This window comes from Ixodes scapularis, unplaced genomic scaffold, assembly GCF_016920785.2.
Source record: "Ixodes scapularis isolate PalLabHiFi unplaced genomic scaffold, ASM1692078v2 PGA_scaffold5__190_contigs__length_132052651, whole genome shotgun sequence".
NCBI classification, from domain to species: domain Eukaryota; kingdom Metazoa; phylum Arthropoda; class Arachnida; order Ixodida; family Ixodidae; genus Ixodes; species Ixodes scapularis.
The window spans coordinates 37,115,286-37,128,875 of record NW_024609880.1 but is presented as its reverse complement, the minus strand read 5'-3'; the positions used below and the strand labels follow the sequence as shown (position 1 = coordinate 37,128,875).

The window sequence follows — 13,590 nt, the reverse complement described above, 5'->3', positions numbered from 1 at the left end:
CATAATGAAAGTGTGATAAACCTGGATTCGATAGTCGACCCGATTTTAGAGCGTCGACGAAGGTAAATGCACACTTGAAGTCGTTCTATTCTCACCGCAACGTTCTCGTTCGCGTAACGGAGGCGTTGATTCCAAAGTAATATAAAAAAATGGGAAATTTTTTTTTTTTTTTAAATTTTCTTTTGTGCACTACGTTTTCGAAATACGTGAAACGTCCACCGAGGTATCAGCAGCCGTGACGAAATTTCGCGTTTCAAGCCGCTGTGCCACGTCTGTCAAATGAATCGACGCTGAACCGCGCAGGCACTTTAACATTAAAATATGCCTGAGGACACTGGACACTTCTGGTGAAATTCCCCTGCGATTCAAGAGCAGACATGGCTGGCGAGAAACAATGCGAAAAGTTGTCATGACACAAAGCAAACAATGCAGTTTTGGCACTTTACCTTTGTATTCAACATGGAAAACTAGCAATGAAATACAAAATTGATTTTAAAAGAAAGTGAGCGAAGTAACATATCATACATGTTACATGAACCACTCCTGAACGAAATATTCAGGAATATGCAATGTAATTGTCGTAACTTTGGCAATTAAAAGTTAAGCAATTAAACAATACTTTTGTGCTAACCCCCATACGAAATGGCTTATGGCATATGATCTTCCATATGGTAACAAATATATCTTTCTCGTGTGTACCTTCTTTTCCACACTATAACCGCAACTCTACTGAACATCGTAAGGCTGTCCTGAGTATTCTCGGCTGCATGCGTGAACAGGTTTTCAAGGCTGCGTCTAGAGCAGACCTAAGGGCACCCAGAAACCAGTAGTGATCGTAATTGTCTTCAATGAGTAAAGACATATTTTCGATTCATCAAAAATATTGCGCCTCCTCACCAGATGACTGCAGTTTGATTGTCGGGATCACGCTGTTTTAGGCAGGACATATAGGTATAGGAACACAGGATCGAAGTACAGCGAGGATCTTTACAGGAGACCCACAAGCACTCTGAAAATGAACATACTCTCTCATGGTACCATGAAAAGGCATATCTTGCAGTCAGCGTTCTGCTTTGAAGTCTATCAGGACAAGAATGACAGTACCGCAAACAGTTATTATAGGTACCGTCGCATTTTGGTCACTTAACTTCAAACGGGTTATAACAGCTGGAACACAAAGGACAGAAACAGCCTGAGTCTGGGGAAGCATATTTTAGCCTAGCCTAATATAACCTCTTGAATACCGAGGCACACCGAACAGTCCAATGATGACACCTCCGCTAGATTTTTATGTCGTTGCATAGAAATTGCCATCAACAAAAGTGGACACCATTGTGACATTGCGTTGAGTGAAGTACATCTAAAATGTACTTTTAGTAAAGTACAAAGTAAATGAGACGTTATAACGTCTCCTTTACGTACTAGTGTACTTAATAATTTACTTACAAGTAAATTATTAAGTACGCTGGGAGAAACGTACTTATAGTAAAGTACTATAAATACAATGTTCTTTCAATGTAAAGTACAAGCTTTCTAACACAGTCTTTCATGATGCCCTTTCATTCCCCTATACAGTGATTTGTTTTTTTAATTGGTATGCATTACCCAGGGGTAATCAAAGGAGCATGACCTCAAAAACAGCGGCGAATATTTGATAAAGTCAAGCGGCCACAGAGTAATTTTTGTTTTCAGGAATGGAGCCAAATTCAGAAGACCCTCTTCTGAATTTGGCGCCCCTTGCATTGGGTTGTTGCAACCAAGGGGGTTAAATGTACTAGGAGAGAGCATGACGTCAGCACCGTAGCTTCCGCAAGCAATCCTCTCATAGAAAAATGCCCTCTCCGCAATAAAAAAAAAAAAAAATAAAAAAAAAATAAGTGTGCAAGCGTGCTGGTGATAATTGATCATGATGTGACACTTGCGATTGGGGTGCGAAAAAAATTAAGGAACTTTCAAATAGAAGGAAAAGACAAAAGAGAATGTCTCAAACCAACGTTCTCCTCTAGCTGTTGTCTCTTATATTTCGACTTGAAAATTTAATTTTTTTGCACCACAGACTTAGGTGCTACATTATGATTAATTTTTCTCTCCTAATATTTTGAACCTCCTCGCTTGCGCTGACCAATCGAGAAGTAGCAAGAGATCAAAAACCTACGGGAAAGCCGCTCCCAGTACAAACGGGGCGATGTGTCGTCTGCTCACGTTTCTGGTGAGAGTAGAATATCTCTCCCAGTTTTTTTTGGAGTTGACAAGGCAATCACTTCGTGATACAAATTTAACAAAACCAAATTTGGGGAATGTACTTTGGAGTCGGGAATAGTACTTTCCTCGGAAAGTAGCAGAAGAGGATACTTTAAGTACAAGTACGTACTCAGAGAATGTACCTCAAGTAAAGTACAAGTTTCCTAAACCTAATTTAAGTAGTACTTTAAGTACAATGCACTTAAATTACTTCCCAACACTGACCGCAGACGTGTTCAGCAGGACGCTACGAGCTTGTGTGTGTGTACGTACTCACGCACAAGCACGCAAGTGCTTTTTTGAGACTGAATAAATTGTATGTTTGCTTTCTTTGTGAATAAACTTATTATTATTATTTTTATTAACACCAAAACACCACTCATACAGCGATATCTCGAACGGATCGAGCGATATTTTAGAGAAGTATCGCTCGATATGTGCCGCTCGTCGAAGTGAAGTGCGTGTAGTGTCCTTGATTTAGCGAAATCGACTATATGGGTTGGCAACATTGGTGTATCAGAAATGGCGGATTAAACGAACGTAAATTACCACGCTGCAGTCCTCAATCCAAGCAATCCCTACATACTCCAACACCACAATGGTGTCAGAAGTGCCGTCCGTGGTAGCGGAAGACTCCTAGAACCCGTACACCACGAAATCATCGGCGAGCACCGTCACAGCAATCAACGGAACGGGTCAACATGGCACACACGCTGCCCCCGTTTCCAAGCTTCAACGTCCAAGCGACGGATGCCAACAACATCGGCCTCGAGTGGGCCAAGTGGGTGGACAGGTTCGAGAACTTTCTCGTTGCGTATAACATTACGTCGGACGTACGCAAGAAAGCGCTCCTCCTTCATTACGCCGGTGAGGAAGTGCATGATCTCTACCGGTCTCTCCCGGACGACTCGTTATCGGCAACTGTCAGCAGCACCGCGCAAGGCGCAGCGAGAACGTCAACATCTGAGTACGACGCCGCAAGAGCAAAGCTCGACGCTCACTTTGCACCAAGAATCAACCCAACATTCGCCATTTATCGTTTCCGACAAGCACAACAGAACGTCGGTGAGTCACTCGATGCTTTCTATGCGCGGCTCCGGCAGCTGTCTCGTCATTGCAACTTCCCAGACGTTGATCTCGAGATAAAGAATCAGATCATCATCGCGACCACATCCACGCGTCTGCGGAAGTATGCCATACTGCATTCGCTGGACTTGCCAGATATCCTCAAGCAAGGACGCATGTTCGAGGACGTGGAGCACGATGTGTCTGAAATCGAGCGGAGCGCCGACAAGCCAGTCCTCGCAGTACGAAAGGATGAGCAGCATCGCGGCAGCAAGCCAAAAAGAAGTTTGAAACCGCCTCAGCGACCAAACTACCAGACACAACGACATCATAGCCTGTCGACAGATTGTCACAACTGCGGTGGCAAATGGCCACATGACGGCGGACGATCAAACTGTCCTGCATGGGGAAAAACATGCAAAGCCTGTAACAAGATCGGACACTTTGCCAAGGTGTGCCGTTCATCAAACAAGACAGTACAAACTATCAGCCAAACCCGCCAAGACAGCAGTTCAAGCGGTGAAGAACACGTTTTTGTAGCAAAAACATTGCCTCCAGCAAGCACGTCTCCCAAAGCTGTCATCAGAGTCGACAATGTTCCAATCACCTTCGTGATTGACACGGGTGCAACCGTGTCGGTTGTTGGTGAGGATGAGCTCCGGAACTGTCACCTAGATGAGAAACTGGAGAAAACATCCGTAAAGGTTTTTCCATACAAAGCAACGTCTCCTCTGCAACTTCTGGGAAAAGTCTCAGTCAGCATGATGTACAAGGAAAGGTGCAGTCAAGAGGACATCTTCGTCACCCCAGGAAGCTGCGCACCACTCCTAAGCTTTGCAGCAGCATCAAATCTTGGTCTTATTCGAATCACATATCAAGTCGAAGACTCCCCAACAGGAAAGTCGATCGTGGAATCATTCCCTAACTTGTTCAAAGGAGTTGGCAAACTCAGAAAGCAGCAAATCCACCTCTTCGCGGATGAAACTGTTCCTCCCATCGCTCAACCGCACCGACGCATCCCATTTGCAGTGCGAGCACTTGTGGAGACAGAACTCGACCGCCTCCTTTCAGAGGACATAATCGAGCCAGCAGTTGGACCCACACCATGGGTGTCTCCAGTGGTTATTGTACCGAAACCACACCACCCTGATGAGATCCGTATGTGCATCGACATGCGCCTTGTGAACACTGCCATTCAACGAGAGCGACATCTGTGTCCAACAGTTGATGACATCATCGTAGCTCTCAACGGAGCAACCATTTTCTCAAACCTTGACCTGAAAAACGGCTATCATCAGCTGGAACTGGACGTGTCTTCGAGACGACTAACAACATTTTCAACGCACACTGGTTTGTTCCGCTACAAACGTCTCAACTTCGGCATCAGCAGTGCAGCAGAAATCTTCCAGAACACAATTCGCCAAGTGCTAAACGGCATCCCAAACGTCCTAAATGTCAGTGATGATATTCTGGTCTTTGGAAAGACGAAAGAAGAGCATGACGCCGCTCTAGATGCAGTCCTACATTGACTTCAGGAATCAGGACTAACGCTCAATGAAAAGAAGTGTCACTTCCACCAGCGAGAGCTGACCTTCTTCGGGCTCATTTTTTCATCAAAGGGTGTTAGCCCAGACCCTAAGAAAATCGAGGCTTTCCTACAAGTAAGAGTACCAGAGTCTCCTCAAGAGGTGAAGAGTCTTTTGGGAATGGTCAACTACTCGGGTCGGTTTCTACGAAACCTTACTCAGCCACTGCGTGAACTGACGCTAAAGAATGCAACCTGGGAGTGGACTGAACGACACCAGAAAGCCTTCGACGAACTGCGGCGCGTCATGTCAGACGCATCTACCCTGTCCTACTTCGATCAAGCCAAGCCGACAGAGCTGGTTGTAGATGCAAGCCCGCACGGACTTGGTGCCATTTTAACACAACGAGATGGTGCACAGGTCGCAGTGATAGCTTATGCAAGCAGAGCATTAACACCAGTCGAAAGCCGCTACTCCCAAATCGAGCGAGAAATGTTGGCAGCAGTATGGGGCATGGAACACTTTCGGCTCTACTTGTGTGGTGCAAACTTTCTTTTATTGACAGACCACAAGCCCCTGGTGAGCATCCTGGGAAACCCAAGGTCGTCACCATCTGCCCGCATAGAGCGCCTTGCTCTCCGCATCCAACAGTATGCATTTGACGTACAACACACTGCTGGAAGCAGCAACCCCTTGGACTACCTTTCAAGACACCCAGTGCCACAACAGGAGACAGGCACTCGCATCGCCAAAGTTCCTGATGAGTATGTCAACTTCATCCAACGCCAGTGCATCCCAAAAGCCTTCTCGGTCGAGGAAGTTGTGGAACAGACTAAGGCAGACCAACAGCTGCAGCTACTGGTGAGAGCCATCCAGCATCCTCTACGTAACGACTGGCTGCTACCAGAACTAAAGCCATTTGCAGCTATGAAGGCAGAACTCACTTTAACACCAGAAGGTCTCATCCTTAGAGGGACACGCCTTGTCCTTCCAACTGGTCTCCAGAAACGTGCAGTGCAACTCGCACACCGAGGTCACCAGGGAATCGTAAAGACGAAACAATTACTACGAGAGAAGGTATGGTTTCCAGGCATGGACAACCTTGTGCACATGCTGGTGAAGAGTTGCCTTCCATGCCAAGCTGCAGTACCCCAAACAACTCAAGAGCCACTTGCGATCACCGAACCTCCCAGCAGTCCCTGGGAAAAAGTATCCCTTGACTTTTGCGGTCCATTTCCCGATGGGAAATATGCAATGGTGGTGATAGATGACTTTTCGCGATACCCTGTGGTACAGGTCCTCAATTCGACAAGCGCACGCAATGTACTGAGCAACCTCCGAGCAGTGTTTGGCCAGTTTGGCATCCCAGAACAAGTGAAAACGGACAACGGGCCACCGTTCCATGGCACAGAGTTTGCTGAGTTTGCCCAAGAGCTGGGATTTCGACACCACAGAGTCACACCGCTATGGCCTCAGGCCAACGGTGAAGTGGAACGATTCATGAGGACATTAAAGAAACAAGTGCACACCAGTGAACTCGAAAACAAGGACTGGAAGGCTGAGCTAGATACCTTCTTGATGTCTTACAGATCTACGAAACAAGGCACAACAACAAAAACGCCTTACGAATTGCTGTTTGGAAGACCAATGAGGAATCTCCTTCCCCTTTATGCAGCCCCAACCCCAAGAACAGTGGACTCAGAAGGACTGAGGTCAAGAGAGCTTGCAAGAAAGGCTTACAACAAGCATCGAGCTGACACACGGAGAGGCGCTCGTCGACATCGCTTCTGGGTGGGTCAGCGAGTCCTGTGTAAAAAAGCCCAACACAACAAATTTACGTCGTATTACGATCCGACCCCTTATACCATTACCAGCATTCATGGATCTCAGATCAAAGCATCCCAAGGCAACCGAATGATCACACGGAATGCTAGTTTTTTCAAGGATGCCTCCAGGATCAACCGAGTGCCACGCAGAGCAGAGACCGACCTAGATGACACTATGCCACCGTCCAGCACGGACAGTTGCATTTCAGCACCAGGGCCATCAGTGCCTGCAAGACGACAGAGCCCCCTTCATCGACGTTACCCCGTCAGAAACCGCAAGCCACCACGGCATCTTGCTGACTTTGCAACATAATCCCTTTTAAATTCTTTGTGAAGAAGAGTGAACTATTACAAAATGAAAGAACTCATCTCAGCAAGTGTTCAGCTGAACATCGACAGCACGTTATTTAGTTAATTTTGTTTTGTTACTTTGCAACATTTTATTTGATGTATTAGATTCTCAATTTCATCTTCTCACAAGGAGGGTAACTGTAGTGTCCTTGATTTAGCGAAATCGACTATATGGGTTGGCAACATTGGTGTATCAGAAATGGCGGATTAAACGAACGTAAATTACCACGCTGCAGTCCTCAATCCAAGCAATCCCTACATACTCCAACACCACAGTGCGCACACCCCGGAGTTTTCCTGAAGATGCCTGTCTCCCCTCGGAAGGTTCCTGTCCCAGTGAGAGAAGAGAACTGGGTCCTGTGGGTCGGCGAACAACGTGTGTTTTTCTTTTTCAGACCTGTAGCCTGTCGTGCATCCTGGAATGAAGCAGTGCTTCGCTCGCTGCTTTTTCTTTACGCTGGAGGTTGACGGGGCAATGTCCATAGTCTCCACGTGTCACCTGACGGACGGGCATGCAGGAACGGTTGAAATAAATTCACACGAGCGCTGAAGAACAGATAAGAGCGGGCGTGAACTCGCCGCTACGCGCCTTGCCGCACGCAAATCCCTGCGCCAGCTGCGCGCGCCTAGCATACACGCAGAGCCGTATATTGGGAGAGTTGGGCCATTGGGAGGCGCAAGGGCCGCCGCCAGTGCCAATTTTTCCCCAAGCGGTTATAGCTTGAACTTTTTGTAAGCCATTTGCACCAATCAGCAAACCGTTACGTCACAACATTGAAAACGACATTGAAGGCGTGTAAGTGAAGCGTTCAGTCTGGGTTCAGTCGGTTTAGCCGGTAGCGGTCGGTGACACAACCGGCGACAGAGCAACGGTGATCGCCGATTGAGTGCGGCGTGACTGAGGCTACGAAGAAACTGATAAAAACGTTCCCATAATCGAGACGGTAGTCTCTCTTCCGTGGAAATTAGACTTCCTTTTTTGTCAATAACAGGTGAGTGAGCGCCAACCTAATCGAAGAGAGAAGGCATCGGGATTTCCGCTGACACCTAACGGCTCTGTGCAGCGCCTTGCTTACAAGCTGCATGTACCAGAACTTATATTCTGCACCAGAGTGGACTGTAGTACATCTCGCCCGGTGTCGGAGTGCGTAGTGAAAAGCAACTCGCAACCGGCGGAAGCTAGCGGTATCATGCTATCCTGCGAGGGCGAGCACCTCGCTTTTGTGCCCACCTGCGCTGCTCGAGTGTTCGTCGTGGACCGAAGTGGTTGATGCATCGATCAGAGCCCCGATGAGCGGCGCCGGAAAAGAAGCTACACCTCTGAGCCACACAAGCGGCTTGTTTGATTGAAATTTCTCTACCACTTTAATAATTTCTGCCCCGGAAGTATGCTTAGCAGACTCCGCTACCACACCGGCAGTAAAGAAGCTAGATCGAGATGAAGCTCCCCGGGTGTTGCGGTTTTGTCCAGTGGAGGTTGCCTTTTACACCAAATTCGCGTCATATAAAGTCACTCGATCGTTTAGGACAAAGACAACTCTCATTTGGACCAGTGCATAGAGGAAGCTGAGTGTCAGTAAATATTTTCGAACCACTACTTCATCTGGGCGACATCAGTTAATTTGAAATGTCATTTCTTCTGCTCACGAGAGACGGGGGTAGAGCATGTAGGCCGAAGGCCCGGACCAGGTGGCTGTCATAGTGTGTTTGCACTGGATTGGTTACAAGTTTAATTACAGCAAGAGATACTTATAGGTGAAGCGAGCACTGGAAAATGTATTTCATTTTGTTGCTGTAATAAAAACAGTCCCATCACATTTAGTTGGGTGTATTTCTTGTCTGCAGTTGCCTATGCGGTCAAATGAGTACCATCCCAGGCTCTACGAGCTACAGCACTCAATCTGGCTTTTTGGTACTGTTGCAATTTTCACAAGCGATCTCCAAATTTCTCAGAGTAGAGAGTTTGGGACTGAAACTTCGTATTCCAGTCCTACTCTTAACCATAACTTCAAAAACAGGAAGATATGTGGCAAAGAAGCAAAAAAAGGCTATGTTTAATTAACCTGAGACGGGTAGAGAAGAAACATCAAAACGTAGAAGGGACAGCAAATAGACAGGACGACGTCTCAAACTCGCGTAACTTATTTATTTAGTCCACCTCCTTATATAGTCTCAATCTCAAAATCATCTCCACCAACACAAAAGGATGAAATCTATACAGATCAAGCGCCACAGCCTTCATCGCACAATGCAAGAACGTTGACAACGTTTACAGGTCAACGCGATAAGGCAACATCCATCCACCCTCAAACTTGAACAAAAGGATCTCTTCCACTACTACTATTCTATACACAGTTCATACTTCTCTTCAAGTTTGAGGGTGGATGGATGTTGCCTTATCGCGTCGACCTGTAAACGTTGTCAACATTCTTGCATTGTGTGATGAAGGCTGTGGCGCTTGATCTGTATAGACTTCGTCCTTTCGTGTTGGTGGAGATGACCTAGAGATTGAGACTATATAAGGAGGTGGATTAAATAAACGAGTTAGCTGAGTTTGAGACGTCGTCCTGTCTATTTTCTGTCCCTTCTAAGTTTTGATGTTTCTTCTCTACCCCAGTCTCGGGTTAATTCAACATGGTTAATATTCACCAGCTCGCCTGCACCCTTAAGATTTTTTCTAAAAAAAGGCTATAGTAGCTCATTGTTTGCAATCAAGTAAAAAGACAATTGGCGAAGTACCTTTCTATATGAGCGGAGCATAAATCCTTCCATATCGGAGCTAAAATGTAAAGTTATGTTTGGGCACACAGGCATGTGCACAAAGCTTTGTGTCCACGTACCTTTTTTGTGCCTGTGCCTTACTCACCTGCTGCAGAACTTTTGCTTCGATGTACTGGCAGTGCGTCAGTGTGATTATTTTTTATTTACCTTCTGTCCAAACGAGGTGAATGGGCCAATAATTTTTCAGCAACACATGCATCGTGCCAAATGTTTTATTAGCACCTCCATAAAACTTGCACTCCTGGCTTTAACAAAAAAAAAATCTGCATTACAGAGGTATGCCCACTATACCGAGAATCACATCTTAGTGTGCCTAAACTTCTCTTTCATTAGTCACGGAGTCTATTATAAACTACTCCCAACGAATTATAATGTGGTGGTACATAAAAAGAAACACACACAGCTACCAGTATGCAAATTTATTTCGAGAGTCACTCACAAAAGGTATAAAATATGCTTTCAGAGAGAGCAGAGCAACTTTGTTGGTTAACGGTCAAATGGCGCACTGGAAAGAGTGCAGGAAATTGCACCAATGATGATACATAGAAGAATAACATTGTTGTTTTGGATGCTCAATTATATGGACAGCGTGTCCTTGGTGGATGCACCTCCTAATTATTGTGTTTACGGAATTACTACGCCACTCTTCTACCATTATAAACGCAACTTCTTGTGCACACTTTTTTTTTTTTTTTTTTAAATCTGGTGACAAACGGCAAACTTTTAACAATAAATTCTGAGAGCCTATTTCCCCTTCATAAATTTTGGAGTACATTACCTTTCTCCACTTGGTGATCCAGACATCCCATTAGAGTTACAGAAAGCATTAAGGCGTGTACCACACATTAGAGGGGAAACAGTGTACCACAAATGTTAAAGCAAAAGAATGACATTTTATTATAAAGAGTGTGAGGCAGTGTCAGTTATCCGAGTTCCAATCTTCAGTAAAGCCTTTAAGCTTCTTAGAGAAGAATGATTTGTGCACTCCTTAATTTAAAATTGGCAAGTTTTGATATTTGCTTGCAGACTTGCAGCCTACAGTAAAAAGAAGTGTTAGTATAAACAAGTCCTGTGTCTTTCATTAGTAATAAAAAGTTTATTTAAAATGTATTAAAAATTACTGAAAAATAATTAACAGTGAAATTTTAAGCCTTATATTGTTCCCATTCAAGCAAGGGGATTCCACTCAAAACTCATCCCAAAAAGAACAGAAGAATGATAAATACTCAAGATAACTTACCATGCTCAGGTGTCCTGTTAATTTTGCCGTAAATGGCATGTTATGCATGTATGATATCAAAATGTGGTTAAAAGCAGCTTCCCAAGATCAGTGTTATTGTGCTCTTGGTATAACAAACAAATCTTACCACAATCGCTTTATGAACAATGGGTTAGAATCATAATCCCCAAGTTTGTCAATGGGTTTTCAAGAGTTTTGCAGGTACTCCACCAGCTGGTGTTTAAGACAAAGAAACTTGCATTCCTACTAGAAGCTATGTGCTGTAAAATATTGAGTAAGCGCTCATCAAATGGTTGGCTGTAAAATATTGAGTAAGCGCTCATCAAATGGTTGGAGATAACTGTAAAAAATATGGGATAGGCACTTTGCAGGTTCCAGCGCTGAAAGTCAGAACGGTGCAGGAGCAGTGTTGTAGTCTGGTGGGACCCCTATTTTCTTAAAGCAGTTGCACCGCTTGCATCCAGCCAGCTTTGTGCTGGCACTCTCATGTGAAGCTTCATTGCTTCTTACCGGAGTGAGCATGGAAAGCTTCACCGCTCTGCAGCAGCGCACTGGGAAATGTGGTTGATGCGGAGGAGCGCCTTGTTTCATTCAATACATTCAGAAGTTCACTGGCCTGGGTGCTTGATATGTTCTTAATCACTTTTTAAATGTTCAAAAGTGGGGGTGGACACCTATTGCGATATGAGCACATGCTCATCATTTTAAGGCACATGCAATGGCAGAGATAAAAAAGTAAGGCAAATATTTTGCCTATCACAATGGCGGGTAGTAGAAATGCGTCGAAATGATGTGTTATGCGTCACGGAAAGTTAAAAACATGAATGGTTAGTAGTGACTACTGCTGCATTAGAAGGAAGAAGGAAGTGCAGAAAGGAAGGCAAAGAAGTTAACTTGGGGCATTTTATGCTTCATCAGGTAAGTTATAGTAAAGTTTATAAACACAACATTTTAGAGACAACATGCCTCCTATAATTTATACAATTTTCGTCATGGCAACATACCCCCCCCCCCCCCCCATACACATCCAAACCGCTATTGCATGCCATTATAAATAGGGTGCTATGGCAACTATTTAAGCATCTCTCTTGACTTGTAACATAGCAGACATTGTAACATATCACGGCACAGGCAAGACCGTGAATTTCAAACATTACTAAATCTTAGGCGCAGGAAGACCGAAAGGAGAAGACACAAAAAAAAGAGTGACAACACTGAACGGGATGGTGTGTGTGTTGTTCCTCTTTTTTTTTTATCTCCTCTCTGTCCCCTTGCACCTAGGTTTACTGATGCTATGACATGTTCCAATCAATATATCAAGACTTAATCATTTCTAAATTGAGAAATATAACATGCAAAGCATACTGCAAGATCATAGGCGTGCACAGGGTCCTCCTATAGGGGGGGCCAAATTCACTGCAGCGCCCCCCCCCCCCCCCCCCCCCACCCCCGTCTCACCGAGACCCTTACGCCGTAGGGGTAAGGTGTTCTAGTGTACCCTAGTAGGAGTGCACTAGAACACCATATTTTAACCACGAAATATGACTTCCAAGTTTACTTCAGTGTCACTATAAAACTACCCTTCAGTTTACTTTCCCGCAGATTACTTGGAAGTCTAATTATTGCGGTTTACGAATGGAGCCCGGAGAATGATAAGGCTTGAAATATGTTTGAACCTAAAAATTAAATCTGAGCTGTGACACCGAACATGACGTAATGCCACAAAACGTCATACTTGCCACTGTTACGTGTCATCGTATCCATATCCTCGTAGACCGCAGTAATTGGATTTGCGAGTGCTCTGCGTGAAAGTGGGCTTACATGCGCTTTGATGAGATAACTTTTCTAACAACAAAAACGATTTATTGCCAAACAAAAGTGGAGACCCCCACGATAAAGAAACCACAGCTTGCACTCGTAGGGCACAAGCGCCATCACAAAACACAGAAAGAAAATGAATCGCACGAGGGCTCAGACGATACACAATTTCAATTCACAAACGGTAGACTCTAAAAAAAAAATTTAACACAACACAACAACAGGGCTGGTGCAAATGAAAACAGTAACACACAGTAAAATTAACTACACTATACAAAAGTACTATTCAAGCTGAGCTGTGCAAAAATACTATTGGTGTGAGAGGCGAACCTTAGTTCGGACGGAATCGGCTGTAAAGCACCCTCTTCCGCCGGCTGTCAACCAATTAAGGATAAAGTAGAATTATGTGACGTTGTAGGTTAATGCGATAGCATATCCTGCGAAATTAAAACACATTCATAACAAAAGTTTGCGCGTTTCAGTCGTAAAATGCTTTAAGATATTATCAAAACTGATGGATGTTGCTAGGTCCTGCTCCACAAAGGGCAGCATCAGCCAACGAAGCCGTTCCTGCGACATCATGGATCTTAACTTGGTCTTTACATGTGCGAGCTTCGAAAATGTCCTTTCGCACGAGCAACTGGTTACAGGAATCGTGGAAAAAAAGTCGAAGAGCGCGAGAAAAGTCCTTGAATACTGACTTGTCCAACCCATTTTCTTTGAGTGAATTCAGCCAGTCATA

At 44.8% G+C, this 13,590-nt stretch overlaps 1 protein-coding gene across 1 annotated transcript; it reads left to right on the top strand.

The window, feature by feature from the left end:
- Window positions 1-2,709: 2,709 nt before the first annotated feature.
- On the top strand, window positions 2,710-7,235 carry LOC115321005 (uncharacterized protein K02A2.6-like). The gene has a single exon (XM_042293918.1). The coding sequence runs from the start codon at window positions 2,943-2,945 to the stop codon at window positions 4,833-4,835; it is 1,893 nt and encodes a 630-aa protein (XP_042149852.1). The 5' UTR covers window positions 2,710-2,942; the 3' UTR covers window positions 4,836-7,235.
- The last annotated feature ends 6,355 nt before the right edge of the window (window positions 7,236-13,590 follow it).

Coding starts and splice junctions, on each gene's coding strand:
- LOC115321005 (XM_042293918.1), top strand. CDS start 2,943: ATGGCACACACGCTGCCCCCGTTTCCAAGCTTCAACGTCCAAGCGACG.